Source organism: Podarcis melisellensis (genome assembly GCF_964234715.1).
Source record: "Podarcis melisellensis genome assembly, chromosome: 14".
NCBI classification, from domain to species: domain Eukaryota; kingdom Metazoa; phylum Chordata; class Lepidosauria; order Squamata; family Lacertidae; genus Podarcis; species Podarcis melisellensis.
In genome coordinates, this window is record NC_138546.1 from 21,432,582 (window position 1) to 21,454,162 (window position 21,581).

The 21,581-nt window shown below is 45.9% G+C and overlaps 1 protein-coding gene and 1 long non-coding RNA gene across 3 annotated transcripts; one reads left to right on the forward strand and one right to left on the reverse strand.

The window, feature by feature from the left end:
• Positions 1–487: 487 nt before the first annotated feature.
• CARHSP1 (calcium regulated heat stable protein 1) lies at positions 488–20,802 on the reverse strand. Of its 2 annotated transcripts, none has more exons than XM_081887475.1 (4): positions 20,659–20,802; positions 8,554–8,720; positions 4,532–4,654; positions 488–2,196 (listed from the first exon to the last, which is right to left on the reverse strand). In XM_081887475.1, exons 2-4 carry the CDS (start codon positions 8,709–8,711, stop codon positions 2,034–2,036), a joined length of 444 nt encoding a protein of 147 aa, XP_081743601.1. In that variant the 5' UTR covers positions 8,712–8,720; positions 20,659–20,802; the 3' UTR covers positions 488–2,033. The 2 variants fall into 2 exon arrangements, with proteins under 2 accessions (XP_081743601.1, XP_081743600.1); XM_081887474.1 differs by lacking the exon at positions 20,659–20,802 and adding an exon at positions 17,305–17,565.
• Positions 6,338–11,401, forward strand: LOC309356235. Its single transcript, XR_014162698.1, has 2 exons — positions 6,338–6,849; positions 11,258–11,401. It is a non-coding gene; the product is annotated as an uncharacterized lncRNA (long non-coding RNA).
• Positions 20,803–21,581: the final 779 nt, after the last annotated feature.

Below are 21,581 nucleotides of genomic sequence, written 5' to 3' on the forward strand. Positions count from 1 at the left end.
GCATGTTAGTAGCCTGCAGGCCCCAGTAATGTAAAATAACTTGCCAGACATTTAAAACGCAATGTAAATGATTCATAGGAGCGACGACGTTGAGATCAGTGGGACAGAGGTTCTAATGAAGCAGCTAAAGTTGCAGACAGTGTGGCCTTGTCACAAGCAGATCTGTTTACCTGATCCGGTTGAAAACATAAGAGGCCAGTTCTATATCTAGCATGGCAAGAAAAACGAAAAACAGTCACAACGATAACAACTCCTGCAGTATCTCAATGTCGGGGCTGCAGCGAATGAAGAGAGTTTAATTTCCGCTCTCATGTCTGGCTGGCTTGGCAGTCTCGTGTCCCTCTGGTGTTAGCAGATAATAAGAAAAGGAGATTGAGAAATTCTGGTCTCTTGACAGTCCCTGCTTGAGAGCCAGTGTGTTGCGGTGGCTAAAAGACTGGACTAGAGGCCAGAACGAATCTAATGATTACAGATGCCTTTCACACAATTCCAGAAGAGGAGATTCACTCCAACCTTTTTATTTATTTTCCCAAATATTTCCAGCTGTTAGGGAGTTTGAGAAGGGAACACAACACACATATGTACTGTTCAGAACATTTTCTACTAGGAAAAAAACAACAACTGGATGGCATTGAAATAAAATGTGGTTGAAATATGGTTTAGCTACAAACTTAGTTGGAGGCTGGAATTAGCTAGCTGTGCATTAAACACACACACATCACTAAGTAAAAATAATATACTTTGCCAGCTGAAGAAATGCACCAGAAGGGTTCAAACATCAAACCAGTTCAAGTGACATACAGTGGCTTGTTTTCCTCCTACTAAGCCATGGTTTACTAAAACTGTTGTTTACCTGATCATCTGGACCCTGCTCAGTGGATTACCTATGGCTTCTTTACTGCCAACAAACCACAAGCTGAAGCCATGGTTTGTCACTGACTTACAACCCTTGGTTTGTTTTAACTGTGGCTTGGTGTCACAAAGAAAGCCAGCACCTTTCCCAAAGCAAGATTTGGTTAGTCAACCCACCACAAACACTTGCCAAGCTACTAGAAAAGACCAGTGGGAAAACAAACCACATTTTAGAGAAACAAGCAATGGGTTTGTTTTATCGTCCATGGAACAAATCTGTAGTTTGTTAAGCAAACCATGGTTTGGTGTGAGTTGTGCAAACGGGGCCAAGGAGGACATAAAAATCAAGAGCTGGTTTTTAAAAAGAAAAAAACCCTGAAAGTTTTCATCAACCCAAATTACAAGCTAACCACGGCAGACACTACTCTCGCGTCTCAGATGTTTATATATGAAATGTTGAGGCGGGCTGTGCTTTTCTGCCAGGGGCCAGGGCATTGGCTTCTGTAAAAATCTCAGCACAAAATCAAAAGAAGGGAAAGGTGTTTCTTGCTAGGGCTTTCCCCAGGTGCTCCATTGAGGGGGCTTCCTTGGACCTAGAAACCCAGAGGGCACACCAGGAGAATTCCTATGTTTCTAGGAAAGTGGGTCTCACCAGCAGATGACTTCTACAATGAAAGGCAAATTTCACAGTGCTGTTGCTCATTAGACTGGTGAGGCCCTGCGGTGTCAAGCAAAAAAGTTCTCCGTGGGGGGATCTACACAGGCAATGCTGGTATCCCTTGCCATGCAGAGTCCCCACCAAAACAGAAAATTTACAGGCTCCAAGTCATGCTCCCCATCATCTGGAGAGATGGCAACTGTGCCATTTTGTTATATTTTGGTTAAGTCTTTCTAAGGCCTTTGGGTATCTACACGTGCTGGTAAAAAAAAAAAGCAAAGCCGTAACTAAATCCCGTCTTCTTGGTCAACTTTAGTGTTGTGCCGTTTGCGTTTTTTTAATTATTTTTTTATAAAAGTGGGGGCGTTACTCTGGCCACCTTTGGACCCCCATTACAATGGTGTTTCCACCTCACTCAATACGCAGAAAACTCGTCTGTCAAGTCTCAAGTCAGTATCAGTTGTTGAACAATACCGAAAGTCCAGCATTTCCTCCGTCGGGGCGGCTTTGGCGTCAGGGCGGCCTAGGAGTTGATCACGTTTCCTGACCACGTCTCGTGCTTTATCCCCGGAGCGAGGTGAGTGATGACCACCTCCACGGCCTGGAGCTTCTCGTTCTTTGGAGGGATGGTGCACACCTTGTAGGTGACTTCATCCCCGGTCACCGGGACGTATTCTCCTTCAATGCTTTCGGGAGGCAGGGGGAGAAGATACAAAACAAAATAATTGCCCAAGTGATTCCCCAAGTGGGTGGCATCCCCTAGGGATTCCCTAAGAGGCAAGGGGGCAGCAGGGGGTCTCTGGAGGCGTCAACGGCTCCCAGACTATGACTGGATCAAGGTCATCCATTTGGTTTACTTTGTTCCAACTGAATTGTTTCAATTGGATTTTGAATAAATGTGCAATCAATCGTTACTGTTTAGAATTTTACTGTGTGAATTTTACTCTTCCTTAGTGAGTCGTGCAAACTGCTGTTTGCTGAATAATGCTTCTTGTAGGGTAGGGTAAGGGGCACTGGCGCTTATGGAACCAAGGGAGTGGTAGCCCCCAAAAGTTTGGGAACTACTGGGCTAGATGAACCATTCATCTCATCACAGGACTTTGCCCTCCCAACTTGGTCATGCCCCAAAGCCACAAACTCAAAAAAGGGAACATAGAACCCACAAGAATGTTTTTATTCATTCATCTGGTTCACACTAAACCGTGGTTTCCCCAAAGTGGTCAATATTTACTCACTCACCCCTGGGGATGGAAAACAAGTGTATGAACTGTGTTTATTAGGACCCACCCTGTTTCTGTGGTTGTAACCTCTTCAAAACTGTTTTATCACTGGGTTTTAATTGTTGTAACCCACACTGGGACCTTGGGGTGAAAGTGGGTAAATCATAATCATCATAATGCTCCAATAATAATAGGGAAATTTGAGTCTCAGAAATAAAGGTCACGGGCATGTACAGAACACACCTCCTTTGCCACTTCTGTAGCTTAATGATTCCACAATACAACAGTGACTGGTGATTCATCAGTGTTGATATTTCATGACTTTGCTTCATTTACATGACTAAGAAGTTGTGGTGCGGTCGATGGCAATGTTATATATCTCATCCAGGGGTCAATGAACTCAGAAGCCTGGGGAAGCCAATGCTTTATATGTCCAGCTGTCCTTTGTGTTCAGCAAACCACAGATTAGCCACGAGTTGTCCGACAGACAATCACACAGACCAAGGCTTGCTTGGGTTTCCAGCTGCTCTTGGCCTCTGGCCTTTGTGGCTTAGCTGTACAAACCCCAGTTGAGAAAGGAGGCCAGATTTGCACGTAATGCTGAGTCATAGATAAGAGACAAATGAAGCTTGGTAAGCCAGCGACAAACCACGGCTTCAGCTTCATTCTAGGGCACAAGTGGGGACTCTTTCCATCTCGTCCTCCCCAGGCCATCACCCTGCCCCCCTCACCAGCTTAGCTCTGCACCACAAGCATTTTGCTTGCCTTGGGCGGAGTGGGGTGTGTAAGAGTGTGCAGAAAACAACTGACTTTGTAAAGGTAAAATTTACATTCATTGCTCCGCCAGCCTTGCCTCTGGCCCTGGATCACTGCTCAGTGCCGGATTTACGTATAAGCTAAACAAGCTATAGCTCACGGCCCCACTCTCTTGGGGCCCCCCAAAAAAATTAAAGGGGGGAAAAACTGGGTGTACATTTCCAAAATGTAAGATAAAAAACAGAAGAAAACCTACAAATAGCAATAATGTTTTGTGTTGTGTAGGCTCTTATGATGTAAGTAACGAGCCCCACCTGCTAGCTTGCTCCCTAAAATATCACTGGTTTGCTCATTTCTATATATAGGGTGTCTACATTCTGCATGGACTGGTTGCACGGCAACATGTGCAAATGGCTTTAGATACCTATTAGGTAAAAAAAAATGGGACGTGGGTGGTGCTGTGGGTTAAACCACAGAGCCTAGGACTTGCCGATCAGAAGGTTGGCAGTTTGAATCCCTGCGACAGGGTGAGCTCCCGTTGCTCGGTCCCTGCTCCTGCCAACCTAGCAGTTCGAAAGCACGTCAAAGTGCAAGTAGATAAATAGGTACCGCTCTGGCGGGAAGGTAAACGGCGTTTCCGTGCACTGCTCCGCCAGAAGCGGCTTAATCATGCTGGCCACATGACCCAGAAGCTGTACGCCGACTCCCTTGGCCAGTAAAGCGAGATGAGCGCCACAACCCCAGAGTCGTCCGCGACTGGACCTAATAGTTAGGGGTCCCTTTACCGTTACCTTAAGTCCATAAATTACCATATCGCATGTATTCAACACTAAAAAACAGTGACAATTTGTTGCTGACAAAGGTCAGCTGGACATATAAAGGGTCCTATTATCTTCAGTAGCTTAGGGTCTCATCAAACCTAAATCCAGCCCTGCCGCTGCTGACATGTGGTCCCCAGAAAGTTGCCGTGATGGGAATAATGCAGCCCTCAGGATGAAAAAATGAAGGGCAAATCCATTCTCCCCACCCCACCCCCGCCACTTACTCAGAAATGTGCACAAAGATGTCTGGACTGCCATCGACAGGCGTGATGAAGCCATGGCCCTTGGAGCGGCAGAAACATTTACACACACCCTTGTAGGTAGGCCCTTCAGAGGCTCTCGTCGTCCTGTGAGGAAAAGCAAGTTCAGAAAACCATTCTCCACCTCTTCTTACATTAGGGCGCAGAAGTCAGCTTCTTGGGAATTAATGTGGCTGCTTCTAAAAGTTAAGTTTCTTGTCCATATGGAGGAAAGCACTCGGGCAACATGCCTGCTGAAAGCTGAGAAGCCTGAATTCGAGTTCAAGTGATGCTGCAGGGTGCTTCTGTGTCCTGTGGAACTACTCACCACCCACTTACAACTAGCAGAAGAAATATGAACTGTGGCAGGGCACACACTTCACATGCGGAAGGCCACAGCTATGATCCCGGCATCTTCAGGTAGGGCTCAGAGGGAAACCTACCGAAAACCCTGGTTTGTCTCCGGCAATACTAAGTTGGATGGACTAATGGTCAAACACGGCACAGGGCAGCTTCCCTGTATCCCTACATTCTTAATAAACCGTGCAAAATGAGGAGAAATCAGGCAAATGTATGAAGGTAGCAGAATTCAGATTTTCAAGAGAGAACTGGGCACGATGCTATAGAATGTAGTGTTCTTTTTAGGAAAATAGGGTTAAATTCAACACCGTGCTATTACAAATATTCCGTCTGTTTGCCAGATCCCCCCCTCCCTCGTGCTGTTCTGTGGGTTCCCCCAATCCCCCCCACAAGCCAATTCCAGGGGGTGAGGAGGCCTGCTACGCAAACAGATGCCCTCATGCAGGGCTTCTAAGTGAATCTCACCCATAGGGATGCATCCAACTACATGAAACTCAGAGTAGACCTGCTGAACTTGATGGGCTTTGATTAGTCATGCCCATCTATTTAAGAGGGTCTACTCAAGAGTTGGATAAGCATCAAATGCAACCCACAGGGAACTGCTTTACACTGAGCCAGACCAGGGGCCGATCTAGCACCCAGTCATCAACAATGACTGACAGCCGCTCTCCTGGGATTGAGGCAAGAGGCTCACCTGGAGACACCGAGAACTGAACTGTCTGAAACAGCTGTTGAGCTAGATGGACCAATGGTCTGATTTAGTATAAGGCAGCTTCCTACATTTGTAGGTAGGAATCAGAATCTGGGAAAGAGTGTCAGAATCGTCCAAGGACAAAGCAGAGCTCATAACTGGCCTTGAAGACATGGCCTTCTATGATCATCAGAACATCATCAGAACCTACTGGATCAGGCCAATGGTCCACCTAGACCAGCTTCTGTTCTCACAGTGGCCAACCAGGTGCCTCTTCTGGGAAACCTACAAGCAGGACCAGAGTTCAACAGCACTCTCCCCTCTTGCAGTATTCATAAGAATAGCCATCACAGCTAGCAGCCTTATCTTCCTCCATGATTTTGCCTAATCGTCTGCTTAAGCCATCCACGTTGGTGGCCATCACTGCCTCCCTGCAGCAGCGAGTTCCATAGTTTGTGCAGTTTGAAGTTCTTCCTTTTATCTGTCTTGAATCTTCCAGCATTCAGCTTCCCTGCATGTCCCCCTCAGCTTCTAGAGGGAGCGAGAAAAAGGGTTCTCCATCTATCTGTTCCCTCCACGCCATGCATAATTCTATAATATTCCGTACTCGCCTTTTCCCAAACTAAAAATTCCCAAACTCTGTATCCGGGGAGCCTCTCCATCCCCTGGACGCTTTTGGTCTCCCCTTTTTTTCTGAATCTTCCCCAAAATCTGAAATATCCTTCTGTCGCCTTCCTCACCTTGACGAACTGGACCTAAGACTTTCTGACGCCATGGAGAAGCCAGCCTGCCTTGAGTGAGAGAGGGCACAACTTTCTACAGAGCATGGTAGGCCGTTCTGCTCCCATGCCCTCTCCCTTCCCCGCCCGCCCGCCACCTCCCTCCTCTCAACACAACTTCTGAGCTTCTGGCCTGGGTGCGATTGTGACATAGCCAGCCATCCCAGAGTCATTTGTACTTCCCCGCTTGTCATAATGTCATTCAGCTGCAAGCTGAGCTAACCTTCAGAGCCCCAGGGGATTCAGTCAGTGACACACCCAACTTACAGCTGAGAGATTGCACTCTGCTGCTCAATTCGGTATTTTGCAGGGTGGGGGAGGGGGTTGCATATCAGGGATTTGTCTCAGCAAGACCAACTCTCAGTGGAAATCTACAGTGACCTCTCAAACATCTACGGTCAGAGTCATTCCTTCCTGGGTGGGCTGTATGGAGGTGATCACAGAAGGAAGCAGGCAGGGCAAGGCTTGCAAAGGTGAGTGACCAGAGTCGGCGTCTTCTTTGGCGATCACTCGTAGCAGAGTAAGATTGTCTTCCATAAACACGGTTTCAACAGTGTGTCAATAAAATAATAATAATAATAATAATAATAATAATAATAATAATAATAATAATAATAATTTATTTATACCCCACCCATCTGGCTGGGCTTCCCCAGCCACTCCGGGCGGTTTCCAAAAAAAAAAATTAAAATGCTGTAATACATCAGACATTAAAAGCTTCCCTAAACAGGGCTGCCTTCAGATGTCTTCTAAAGGTCTGGTAGTTGTTGTTCTCTTTGACATCTGGTGGGAGGGCATTCCACAGGGTGGGTGCCACTACTGAGAAGGCCCTCTGCCTGGTTCCCTGTAACTTGGCTTCTCGCAGTGAGGGAACTGCCAGAAGGCCCTCGGTGCTGGACCTCAGTGTCCGGGTAGAATGTTGGGGGTAGAGACGCTCTTTCAGATATAATGGACCAAGGCCGTTTAGGGCTCTAAAGGTCAGCACCAACACTTTGAATTGTGCTCAGAAACGTACTGAGAGCCAATGTAGGTCTTTCAAGACCGGTGTTATGTGGTCTCGTAAATGACTGTGGAGGCCAATTCTGGATCCACACGTCCTTTCCAGAGTAGGAACATAGGTTTCCAGGTGGGAGTTGATCATGGCAAGGGTTTGCCAAGCGTGCCTTCCTCTTATTATATTTCTCCCTTTCGTCCTGAGTTCAAGCGTCTTCAAAGTCCATGACACCTTTGGTAAAGGCTGTTCTCCAACTGGAGCACTTACAGGCCAGTGTTTCCCAGTTGTCGGTGTTCATACTACTTTTTTTTTTTTAACCAGAGACAACACCAGCAATGTAGGAATGCCTTTTGTAAGGCAGAGCTGAAGCGCAGAGAAGCTTCTTTCCCGCACGTCAGCTCCGCAAGCTGCCCTGTCTCTTCTGCTTGCTTGAGTAAGCCAGAGAGACAGGGCGGCTTGCAGAGCTGAAGCAAGGGAGGCTTCTTCCTGCGCATCAGCTGTTAGCCCAGGAGGTTGGAGAGCCTCATAAAAGCTCTGCCGCCTCTCTGTCTCTCCAGCGCCCATAAAGGATGTCCTCTTTGAGCTCCAGGGAGAGTCTTCTCGTGAGCCAGAGGCATGGCATGGGGAGAGGTGCTGGAACACAGTTCCAGCTTGTTCCAGCTGGAAAAAAAGCCCTGGTGAGATGTACAGTGGAACCTTGGTTCTCGAACTTAATTCATTCCGGGAGTCTGCTTGACTCCCGAACGTTTGAAAACCAAGGCGCAGCTTCCAATTGGCTGCAGGAGCTTCCTGCACTCAAGCGGAAGCCGCGTCAGACGTTCGGCTTCTGAAAAATGTTCGAAAACTGGAACACTTACTTCCAGGTTTTCGGCGTTCAGGAGCCAATTTGTTAGTCAACTTAGCGGTTCAAGAATCAAGGCTCTGCTGTATAGCAATTCTACTTAAATTATAGCTGTTATTTCCACATTTGCATTTATAAATATATAAACATGCAAACTTTATGCAATTATGCGTCCTCCTTCTCCCCCCCACCTACCCTAATTATTCATATTTTTTTTCATGGTGATGCCTAACTGGTTGTCCTAGGCTCATTTCAAAATAGAGATGGGAGACTGAGAAAAGTGGAGAGCAGGGGGTATCCTGCGTCAAGAACCCCATCCCACCTGCTCCCCTTGATACTCACGCTGAAAATGTGCGCGTCCTCCGTGTCGGAAGCGGGCTTGGGATGAGGTAGCCTCTCATCGGAGACGGGGAACGCTCTCTGGTCCTCCGCCCTTCTGGGAGTCGGAGGCTGCGTGGAGACGGAGGCTGCTCGTGAGCAGAAGCAGATTCTGAAGACATTTCAAAGACCTAAACAGGAGAGGAGGTCTTGTTTTAGAAGCAGGAGTTTAGTTGACCAATCTTCTCATTAATTTAGTTTTGGCTCATGCAAGCTAAATGTCAGCCGCTCTCTCTCAGCTATCCATTACAATGATGCTCTGAGGTGGTGTCCATTAGGGCTGGGCGATAAAGTGACACCTCGGTTTTCAAACATCTCGGAAGTCAAACGTTTTGACTTTCGAACACAAAAAACCTGGAAGTAACTGCTTCGGCTTTCGAAAACTTTTCAGAACCCGAACATGCCACACGGCTTCTGTACTGAGTTTTCCCGAAGTGAATGCTTCGGTTTTTGAACATTTCGGAAGTTGAACAGTCTTCCAGAATGGATTACATTCGAAAACCGAGGTACCACTGTACCTGGTTTTCAACACTGTGAAGTATCACCAGCTAAACATTGTGATATACCGATTGGCTGGCTTCACTGTTTTCCCCACATTGTGATTTTTGCATAGCATGCGCATAAACACACACACACAACATGGATTCGCAATTATATTGCCAGGTCAAAAATTATGAAACTGATATCACAATATGGACTTCAAACCGGTTTTGGATGATATATCACTATATTGTCCAGCCCTAGTGCCCATCTTTGGGTAGAGCAGAATGTGTCCTTTTTTACCTTACTACAGGTTGAGAACTTTTAGCTAATCATGCTTTGCAATCTTTTGTTGTATTTTAATCTGGTATTATATGCTTCTTTAAAAACAAACAAACCTATAAATGACTTTGAGACCAAAAAGAAATTTTTGGTAGTAAGCGACAAATAATTATCCTAAATAATGATAATAATAAATAATGATAGAACTGACAACACATTACTAAGACTCTTGCTCAGGAAAATGCCCTAAAACACAACAGGAAACCAATTCAACACAGTGAGTTTGGATCCAACGTCAATGAAGCTCCCACATAGACGATCACATGAATTATGCAGAGGATCTTTGCCTGACATCTCATGTCAATGTGACAATTTTCCACCCCTTGTAACAATAGTGAAAGAAGAAATTTTTTTGGCTTATTAGTAGGAGAGCATCTGGGAACAGACACTCTCTCTCTCTCTCTCTCTCTCTCCTCATCCTCTGTTTAATTGCTCCAGGTATGAAGAGGTTATAACTTTTAAAAAACAAAACAAATGAAGTTGAGATCGCATGAGGAATAATATGCATTCACTCCAACCCACCATCAAATTCCAGAGAGTATCATCATGCTGCTAGAAACAAGGAATTTCTCACACTTCATGGTAACTTGGTAAACACACATACTCTCTCTCTCTCTCTCTCTCTCTCTCTCTCTCTCTCTCTCTCTCTCTCTCTCTCTCTCTTAGAACCAAATAGCAGTCAGAGCATGTTAAAAAGACAAAATGTTGACGGCTCAAAAGTGGAAAGTTAAGTTATTCCCTCCTTGAAAGGAATGGCTTAATGGGCCATCTCCATAATGGCGAAAAAAACATATTATCTAAAAGCAAGATATGCAAGCAAATGCAGAAATAAATTTTGGGAAAACTAGTCTCCCTCTTGGCAGTGTGGCCCAGAAAACAATTATCTCCCGCAAAAGCAAATTCAAGTAGGTTCTGAGGTTTGTTTTTAGAGCAAATGTTAATTTATGATGTTACATTTTCTTGCAGGAATATTTATGATCTGAAGGAATTTTATCTGAAGCAGGGTTTCACTGATTATTGTTAATAATTGTCAAATGGTTAAATACGTAAATAATGTTCAAAATCACAAATGCCATAAATTAAAAAAGACCAAACACTGAGTATTTGATATTTTATTTGGCTTTAAGATTCCAAAGGTCCAAACTCAGTGGGAAGTTGGCGTAAGGCAATTGAAAAGGGGCAGAGCAACTGACACAAATTAAGCAATACTGTCTCTGTGAATACACCATACATTTAAAGCACATTCCCCTGCCTAAACAATCCTGGGAACTGTAGTTTACCCCTCACAGAGCTGCAATTCCCAGCACCCTTAACAAACTAGTGTGTGCCTGCTTTAAATGTATGGCCAGGGGAGAGGCTTTTAAGAAGAAAAGTTATCCCGAAGGGAAGTGAGAGCTCTCAATAGAACCTGCAGGGGCACTATACCAGACGTCAGAGACAAACAACAGGGGAAAGAGAAAGAATATCCATGCTGTGCTCGTAAATTTCCAGAGCCATCTAGGCAAGCAGTTTGCCCAATCCACTAGGGCAATTATGGGAAAGTTCCACAGTGCTTCACTTGGCAGATTTGATACACAAACTGAAGCAATTATGGAGGGTGGGAGCTGAGTAGTGTATTTATTCAAGAGGGGCAAAAAGTATATACTCCAATATTTATTTATATTTTTAAGCATTAGCCAGGTTGGCCTTCCTGAAGCCCCCATGTTCAGTAGCCGCATAGCTCTGTGAATTCCACACACCAGCAGTAATCATGTCCCTGAACAATTTCCACCCCAGCAGGTCATGGACTACTATTTAACCTGTCAGACTCGCTACCTGAGTTTGCATTCTTCCTCTGCCCTCCCAGTCCCCTTTTTCTTTTATGTGTGTGGCTTTTTGCCCAGAAACCTGCAGGCAGGAACTGTCCTGTATATAAGCTGCTCTGGGAGCCCTTTTGAATGAAGAGCCGGCTACAAATGTTCCGAATAAATAAGGATGACTGGCTGGGCAAGCAGGGATGATCTTCTATTGATGCAAAACAATAACCAAATTCTGGCCACCCCAGAGCAAAACATGAACATGAATGAGCTAAAGCCCAGCCTGCGGCTTCCAGCACACGACATCAGTCCGATTCTTGCCACAGGGCTTCTGGATTTCTACAAACCACGCGGTGCAGAGAGAGGGGAAACCCTACAGCCATAGTTTTACTCTTTCGCCTCCATAGCACGCTGTCGCCCTTCAGTTTACACATCAAGGCAAACACAACAGAGGCTGACTCACTTAATTGCCAGCGCTTATCCAATTCCCTTGCTCTCTGTCCTGCTTGCTCAGAACACAAAACACAAGCAGCAGTTCAGCGGAAACGAAGCCTTTGTCTCCCTCCCAGGCAGATCCCCTGAGGCCAGACCAAGAAAACAGATTTCTGTCATTTGTCACAGGAAGAGGAATAATACACAGCAAACTGTTTCAACATCAGAGGAGAAGAAGAATACTGCGATACACAGCAAACTGTTGCAATGTAGGAAACAGATCAACCTTCCCAACTGGGTACCCTTCAGATGTTTCGAACTATAGCAGTGGCTGCCTGCAAGATCTGGAGGGCAACAGGTTGGTGAAGACTGCTATACAGTATAGCATCTATGAATAAAAACTCAGACAAAGCTTCGGCTTAAGCGCTTTGCATTTGCAAATTCCAATTCTGCTAACTGAGGCATGCTGTAATCTCATGACTTTAGCACCAGTCTAACAACAAATCTGACCACATTTAAAAAAATAAAAATTAAAAAGCAACCCTTGCTCTGCTTAATGCTTTCAAAGGCCAGAAACAGACACAACCCTACTTCCTCCCTCCCAATAGAAGTCCTCTTGCCAAATCTACATACAGCAGCTGGATGAAGTAATTAAGAATATCTCAGTGTGCCAGGATGGACCTAGACTGAAGCTCGGAAATAACATTATTCAGCGCTCCCCTTCGTGAAACAGACAGGCATCTCTTCAGTGAGAAAATGAGCACATCAGGAAGAATGCTTCCAGCCCTCCTTGGCGAGCAAACTTTCTCCTTGCAGAGAGGTTATTTTTTATGTAGCGGTATACCTTCAAATGGTATCTCCACACCTATGCAGTCTGAAGTAGTACAGTCCACACTACCATCCCGGGACTCTACCATCTCATTGTGCTGCTTGCATAATGCAGGTCTTCATCTGGCTAATTAACGTGCCATATTAACAATGCAAATTCCGGCAACTTGGAAGTCAGCCCTGCTGAAAACAATGATAAATTGCTCCCAGGTAATTCTAACCCTATCTACTCAGAAGGGAAGCCCTCCTGAATTCAATGCGTTTTACTCCCAGGTAAGCAGGGTTAGGATCATAGCAGAAGTCTTTTCTATCCCTTTTTGTCTTCCCTTGCAAATTGATTCAGGACTCACAATATCACCCCATCTGACAAGATAGGAGAGAAACATCTGTGGAGTTTGGGAAGCCACTTGGCCGGGTGGCAAAACCACACCCCTGACTCTTGCTCAAATTGAGATGGGCAAAGCAAGAGGAAGAGGCGTGCCAGGAAACATTGGTAACAGGGACCATATTTATAGATCAACATGTGTACAGGCTCAAAACAGGTAGATGTGCTTTGAAACAGAGAAAGCATGAAACAAAAATTATATGTGTGCACAAAGGATAGGCAAAAAACTTTAAAATCAATCTCCACTGGCTTAGCCTACAACTCCAGATGTGAGAAAGATGCAATCCCAGCCAGGAACTTGTCAAGAACACCTGAAGGCGAGTAATGACATCAGCGATATGCTAAAATCAGTGATAAACTATATTAAAACACGTGCTGACAACTCATGTCTATGTTCCGTACAGGCTTGTCTAAACAAAAGACATGTGTTTGCATGTGTTTCGATCTGGGTTTTTGCTTACCATTGTTTTCAATTATGTTTTGGAAAACATTCTGCATGAGTGTTTTTAACTTTTTATTTATTTCATTGTTTTCTTCTTTTTGTAAACCGCTTGAGGTTCATTGGCTGTTTTTTTACAATCAAGCAGTATGTTAATCTGCTAACATAAATGGCCTGCATGAACAGAAAGGTCTAGTGCTGGAGCAAAAGATGGTGTGAGATGAAGCTCTGTAATTGGCGGGGGCCACCACTAAGAAGCCCCTGCACACAAAACACCCTTGTTACCCACCCTACTTTATTTGACAGGGGGCACCCAGAGCAGGACCTCCAAAGAGGTTTGGAACGCAAGACGCTGCCCTTATACCAAGTTGGACCATTGTGAAACATGTTTTCCTTTGAAATTAAGGCAGGTTTCTGGGCCAGAGTCATGGCTCAAAGGCGAGGGCTGCACTGCCCACCAAATATGAGAAAGATTATCCACCCATCTCTCTGGCTTCTGAGACAGCCCATTTACATTCCAGCATATATTTTACAAGCATGAGGTCTAGAAACTTGATTGTCTCTCTATACTGTTTCTGTAAGAAAAACTGTAGCTGCAGTGTGGGGCTTGGTGGGTTGGTGGGCAGGGGAAGCAGCCTCTAGTACCTTTTTTTGTTAACTGTATTTTTAGCTCTATAGCACGCACCAGACCACAAGACGCACCTAGTTTTTGGAGGAGGAAAACAAGAAAAAAAAAATCTGAATATCAGAAGCCAGAACAGCAAGAGGGATCGCTGCGCAGTGAAAGCAGCAATCCCTCTTGCTGTTCTGGCTTCTGGGATAGCTGCGCAGCCTGCATTCGCTCCATAAGACGCACACACATTTCCCCTTACTTTTAGGAGGGGAAAAGTGAGTCTTATAGAGCAAAAATTACGGTATTTAATGGAAGCAGTGACTCTCAGAAAACTTGAGTCCCGCCCTCATTAGGTGGCTTTTCTGCACAGAATCATAACATGAACAGAGGGCTGGCTGCAACATGGCCCATCAGCTCTGTGAAGGGAAAAAGAGACCCCACTGGCCCCTCCTTGCATTATCTAGTAGTATGTCAGCAACAAACCTTGCCTTGGTAAAAAGAGATGCTTCTCTAGACCTTGAGACAGGAACACAAAGCAGGCGAAAAGGCAAAATGTATTATTATTATAGCATCACACTGTCTTGTAATCTTGATTGAAAACAGAACATCCTCAACTTGGGCGATCTCCGGATGTTGCCGCACTCCAAGTCCCATCATGCTTTTAAGTTCAGAGAAAAGGCGAGCAAGAGGAAACACGACAGAGGAGAAAATGGACACAGAAAAGTTGTTTCTCCCTCTCACGTAACACGAGAACTCAGACGCATCTGATGGAGCTGAATGCTAGAGACTTAGGCCAGGCAAAAGGAAGGCCTTCATTATGCAGCGCATAGTTTAACTATGGGATTTCACTCCCACAAGGGGCAGTGGTGGCTACTAACTTGGGGGTCTTTCCTAGAAAATTAGGCAAATTCCTGAACAAGGAAGCTATCAATGACTACTAGCCAAAAGGGCTATATTCTGCCTCTCCTCTCAGTGCCTCTAAATACCCGCTGCTGCTGTCCATGGATACAGAGCTTGTGTGCTCAGAAAAATGCCTGAATGTGGCTATCCTGACACAGGACAAGCGATCCAACACACAAAAAGAGCCCTGCAGGTTCAGGCCAAAGGCTCACCCAGCCCAGCACCCTGGTCTCATGGCCGTACGTGGCTCTTCTGAGAGACCTGCAAGCAGGACTTGAGCACAACAGCACCGTCTCAGCCAGAACATAACCACTGATGCACATATCTGGCTACATAAATCTGTCCAATCCTCTTTTAAAGACATCCAAGTTGGCAGACATCACTGCCTCCTGTGGGAGGGAGTTCCACTGTTTATGTACCGCGTGAATAATTTAGCTGTCCTGAATCTTCCAACCTTTGTCTCCGCCAGTAGCAAAACGTTTCCGGCCGGCTCTGCCATTTGGTGCACTTAAAAGATACATGTGTGGGCCTGAGGCACGTTGCATCCGCTCCTCATACAGTTGTACCTCAGGTTACAGGTGCTTCAGGTTACAGACTCCTCTAACCCAGAAATAGTACCTTGGGTTAAGAACTTTGCTTCAGGATGAGAACAGAAATCGCGTGGCGGCAACGGGAGGCCCCATTAGCTAAACTGGTACCTCAGGTTAAGAACAGTTTCAGGTTAAGAATGGGCCTTCAGAACGAATTAAGTTCTTAACCCGAGGTACCACTGTATATCCAACACTATTTCACCCATGAGCAAAGATAGCTGCCTCGTACTGAATCAGGCTTTTGGTCCAGCCCAAGCTTTAACAGGAAGGAAGGCCATCCAGATGCCTGGGGAAATCCCTCAGGAAGAGTATTCCCGCCTCTCCCGAAACTGGCTTCCAGCAACTGCTATCCAGAGGCATCCTGCTTTCCCAAAAGTAGAGAAAGAACATAGTCATCATGACTGGAAGCCATTGATAGCCTTCTCCTCTGTGAATTTGTCCCTTTTTTAAAAAAGCTATCCAAGTTGGTGGCCATCCTGTGGCAGGGAGTTCCACAGTGTAACTATGTGCTTGTCCTTCCTTTTATCTGTCCTGAATCTTCCAACCTTCTGCAGGCATAGTGTGCGCTCCAGCCACTAAGCTTTTAGGCCTTGGGAAATATTGCTTCCCACTCCAAGTCCCTGGGGATGGAGATAACTTTATTACAATACCAATAATAACAAGGCTTTCAGCACGGATGCCGATGATTCAACAGCAATTCATCAAACAAGCTGTCACGAGATTTTTCCACCTAGCAATTAAGATACATTTCATTGCGTTGTCAAAAAAGCAGCCCACGCTCAACGCACCGCACAACCCGAAGGATCCTCACCCACTTTTTGAAAAGCCAAAACCGCTCATCTTCACCATCAACACTGCACGTGTGGCCCATCAATTAATCCAGCCCCTTTTTGTACACCTATGTTAATATACTGACTTGACAGTTATTCTTGTATTGGGAGAAAGTCTCAACACAGATATCCACCATCTGGTCACACCGAGGCTTGACTACTGCAGTTGGGTCGGGGGTGTACAATGGGGCTACCCTTGAAGACTATTCAGAAGTCTTAATCAGGTTCAGGACAGATTACCATATTTCCTGGGACTTGCCAAGCTCAACTGTGTTTTGCAAACGTTTTAAAGATCACCACTGCATTCTAGTAACCTTTCAGGAGCAAGGATATATGAAAGGCCAGCTGCATAGGCAGTCAGTCAACTGCTCTTCTGGTGCAGGGACTTCTTTGTGGCGGCACCTTGGTTGCAAAGACTTCAGTGCTGTTAGCTTTCATGTCCCAGAGAAGGCTGCTTTATTCTCTCTAGCTAATGCAGAGCTGGGAAATCCTGGATCCAGGAGCCAAACGCAGCCCCCCAGGCCTCTCTGCCGGACCCTCCCTCCCTGCCTGTCCAGGCACCACAGCGCACTACTCATTCACACACACACACCCCACTTGAGTGTTCTTGCCTGGCTGGAAAGTGTCTTTGAATGCTGACTGTGCCTCTTTGCTTCTCTGGACAGAGGACTGGGAAGGGATTGCAAGTGTGTGAAGAAAACATCCTGCAGTACAAAAGTATCATTTTCATTCATTGCTGAACCCATTTTTACCTCTGGCTCTCAGGCTGAAACCCCTGTTTGAGTGTATGTTGCTGCTTTCTGCATTTCCTATCACAGAATGCTATTTTACTGCTTTTTATGACTTTTTACTGCATATTTAAATTGACGTCTTACTCCCAAGCTTCAACTTTTGATAGGGGGCTTAAAAACAAACAAACGGGAAGATCACTTGGAAGAAATGGATCTTAGCCAGATTTTGTTTTGGGCTGCTTTTTTCCTTATATAGAATTGTTTATTTTTACCCAGCTTAACATTCTGAAGAGTTTTGTACCATTGCCATATAAGTTGCCTGCTTTCGTTTTCCATTCTACAGTCGTACCTTGGATCCTGAACGCCTTGCGAGTCGAACGTTTTGGCTCCTGAATGACGCAAACCTGGAAGTGAGCGCTCCAGTTTGCGACCGTTCTTTGGAACCCAAACATCCAACGCGACTTCCGATTAGCTGCAGGAGCTTCCTGCAGCCAATCGGAAGCTGTGCCTTGGTTTTCAAACGTTTTGGAAGTCGAATGGACTTCCGGAACAGATTCAGTTTGACTTCCAAGGTACCACTGTATTGTGCTTTCATGAGACAAAACCTTCCCCTGCTTGAGCTATCTCCCAAAGGAGGCCTGTAAATAAGTCCTTAATGAAGGCTGCAATCCTAACCCCCTACTAACCTGAGATTAAGCCCCACTGATTTCAATAGGATTTACTTCTGAATAGACATGCTTAGGTATCTGCTGAGACTAACTCCAGTGCAATAAACTGGTTTGTATCCATGCACACACAGAGAGCTCTCCCTATCTTTCCATACACACAAACAAAAGGCAAGATAAGAGTTCAGGTACACCTTCCAGCCACGGAAAAACACTCAAGGAGAGTGCAAAGCAAGGCCTGTAGGAGCAGAAATAGTTTCTCTATTTTCCAGGGACATCCCTGATCGGTTTCTGATTTGATCCTGGAATATCCCACTTTTCCTTAGGACGTCCCTATGTTGCCATCTGAAGGCAATCATGTATAGGGAAGTTTGTTTAATGTTTTTGTTATGTTTTTATATATCTGGAAGCCTCCCAGAGTGGCTGGGGCAACCTAGTAAGATGTGTGGGGTATAAATACAGTAGTAAGATTATCATTATGGAATGGGATGTCCCTATTTTCATCGGAGAAATGTTGGAGGGTATGTAGGAGTGTTTGGCCTGGTGAAGGTTCTGAGGGCCAGAAAGAGAGTTCTGGAGGGCCACGTTTGACACCTGCCCCTGGTCTCGTCTGCCCATCCCTGGCATAAATGATTAGTATTTTTTGTTGGTCTAAAAGAGCAACTTAAGTCTCTACTTCTTGAAACTACACATCGTAAGGCTACAGAACAGTGTACACACTGGGCTGTAATCTGCCTAGGCCTAACTCACAGGGTTGTTGCAATGATAAAATGGATTCAGGACACTGGGGAGATGGGCATAAATGCAATAAAGTGTAAAATAAACCTCCAGTTCAAATTTCACATCAGTCACAAACTCACTGGTTCTGGGTATGTTATATTTCTCTCTCTCATCACACTCTGCATATACAGGACTGGTCAATATTACAGGGCTGGTGCCCAAATTGCCAAGCTAATGTGCGTGAAGCCGTTTTGAAAACTTGAAATCCACAACTTTAAATGTGAATGATTATAAAACAGAGTTAGCAGCATGCAGAAGACTTTTTGACCAAGGAGATCAGAGTTCAAATCCACCCTCAATTATTGCAATTGAACTACGGTGCAACCTAACCTGCTTCATATTATTGTTTTTGTTAGAATTAAATGTGGGTGGGGACACATGGAAGCTCTTTGGGAGGAAGGATTGGATACAGTACAAGGAGAAGAAACCATTATCTTTTGAATGCACTCAAGAGATGCAGACTGCAGCCAGAAACTCAACAGGTGCAGTCCCCTTGCTTGAAGGAATGGTGAATCGTAGAATTCCTGCCTGCTAGGCAGCTGTTGAAAGGCAAAGCCCCACAAGAGAAAAGAAAATATAAGGAGCAATTCTCTTGGGAGTAGGGTTGGGAGGAAATAGCAGGCTTGCCTCTTCTTCCTTGGACTTGCACAATCAGGCTGGCCAATTGTTTCTGGAACCCCAGACCGGATGTCAAGCTCCTTCCTGGAAAACTGCTGCACATTGCAAGTCAGGTTCTCTCACACTCCCCACAACTGAAGTGGCAAAGAGGTTACACACCCACACAAAATACTACATTTAAAAAATGCAACATACCAGCTTTGTGCTATTGCTCCCCTGCCCATCAAACATGTTTTTCACTGAACCCAAATACAGTACCTTTAATGTTGCGATCCTAACCATTTCTTCTCAGAAGTAGGCCCTGTGGAATTCAGTGGGGCTTACTCTCCTGTAAGCAGCATTAGGATTTTTGCAGATTCAGCAATCCTAAACTTTATTTACAGAAGATCAGGCCTCATCCAACACAGCAGGACTTATCTCTCTGCAAACATGCATGGAGTTGTCCCATGACTATGGAATAAAAACTCCCATTTTAACAGAGAAGCAGCAATCCTAAACCCCACTTACTTGGGAGCAAGTCCCATTGAGTTCAATGGGGCTTACTTCTGAATAGACATAATTAGGGCAGCACTGCTATTCTAACTGAACATGTTCTACCCCATCAGCTTTAGTATGTCCCTTTTTAAAAAAAAAAACCTTTCATTCCCTCCTCCCCTTGAAGGTGGGGGTGGGACCCTTTAATGTTCTGAAAGGAGGCCACACCTTGAATTTGTTAAGGTGCCACAAGGTTGCTTTGATTAAAAATACACTTTTTTATATCTTCCAAAATCGCCCCACAAACAAAGGGACCATCTCCCCACCCTTATATCAACTCTTCCAGGGTTAAATTAGTTGGGAAGTCCTGCACCCCTCCATACACGCCCCCCCCCAAATCAATGAAATCCTTTACCCTTTGTCTGCACCACCCCATAAAAATGAGGGGGGGGCATGCAACTCACAAGTAACTTCACACACGCACACAACATGAGTGAATCCCCAAATTTCAACGTCTGGTATCATTTCCCATTGGTGACTGCTTCTCTTACCTTACAATTTTCGCTGTGTACTTTGGTGGGATTGTCCCGGGGGGGAGGGCGGGGAACTTGCAGGATTTTTCCCGGGGTGTTTTGGGCGGGGAGAAAGGAGTAAAGCACCGAGGCCACTTCCTCCACATCCCCAAAGCGAGAACAGCGTTTACACATTTCGCCCCATATCTCAGGTTCTACAAATGCTAGAAACTTGCTCTTTCCAAACAAATGGAAGCTGGGGATCTGGAGATTATATTCGGGGGCGCAGTTGGGGTCTCTGCCCCCATCTTGCCCCCCCTGCAGACCCCCAGGGCTGTTGCATCCCCCTTTTCTCTTTGTTGCAAACTTCAATAGATCCACCCTTACTCTCAACTCGTCCCCACATTCTCGACCCCCACGGCTTGCAAGTTTCACTCCATCCTCCAAGCGCCCAGCTGAGGCTACGATCCCGACCCCGGGCACGCTTTCCCTGGAGTAAAGCCCCGTTTAAAAGAGCGGGGCTTACTTCCGAGTAAACCCGCGCGCTACTTCCTCTTTTTTTTCAAAGTTGCACACGCATCCATCAACTTTGCAGCCTTCTTTTCGCGCAAAAAATAAAATAACAAAAATAAAATTAAAAAAAAACCACATTACCTATCTTCCCCTGCGAAGAGGTTCCGGGGCTGCCAGAAGCTGCTGCCACCTTTGCTTACTTGCTGCTGTTGAGTGCGCGCGCCTCTGCGCTTCCCCGGGCCCCAGTCGGGAGGTGGAGCGGCTCCGGGAAGGCCAGCCCCCGGCTAGGGAGGCCCCTCGGGGCGGGGACTCCTGCGCCGCTGCAGGAGGTGCGTTTACGAAGCTGGCTGGCTGCATGGTCTAAGCGCGGAGGGCATAGCTGTCAACTTACAGATTTGAAAATAAGGGACCAGCAGCCTTGAAAATAAGGGACCAGCAGCCAAAATAAGGGACCTGCAGCCTCACCTGTTCCAGGCACTCCAGTCTTCCTGCCCTCCTGCAGTCTGGTCAAACTCATGCTGGGTAGCTTCGAGAACACTGTCGACCAACTCTGTAACCAGAGGTTCAACTGAATAGAATCTGAATCACATGCACCACAAGGTCTATGCAGCCTCAACTTAAGATGGCTCCCCGGCCTGGCTTTGCACTGCAAAGTTTGCAGCAGCGTGCAACAAAATGGCATCCAGCATTCAAAAAACTCCTCAGCTTGCATTAACTAGCCACACACAAGGCATGCAAGCTCCACCCCCCAGTCGTTCTTAGACTTCTTATTGGGTGAGCAACACAGTTGGAGCCTCGTTCCTCCCTGGCCGGTAGGCAGGGAGGGAGAGGAGCTGCTTCCTTTGAAATTTAAGGGACATCCATCAATAAGGGAGAGCAGCGGGACATGGCGCTGGAATAAGGGACTGTTCCTTCAAATAAGGGACACTTGACAGCTATGCCGGAGGGTTCTCGGGGTACCAGGGCTTTGCCCCAAGAGGACAGGTCTCTGCCCCGAGGGAGCTTGCAAACTGGAGAACGCGGAGGAAAACGAGGAACGAAGATAAGGTGGTTTGCCCAAGGCT

Coding starts and splice junctions, on each gene's coding strand:
- CARHSP1 (XM_081887474.1), bottom strand. CDS start 17,550: ATGAAAGCACAATACAGTGGTACCTTGGAAGTCAAACTGAATCTGTTC. Junction 4,655..8,553: donor AGGACGCGCACATTTTCAGC/GTGAGTATCAAG, acceptor TTTTCCTCACAG/GACGACGAGAGCCTCTGAAG. Junction 2,197..4,531: donor ATCTTTGTGCACATTTCTGA/GTAAGTGGCGGG, acceptor GCCTCCCGAAAG/CATTGAAGGAGAATACGTCC.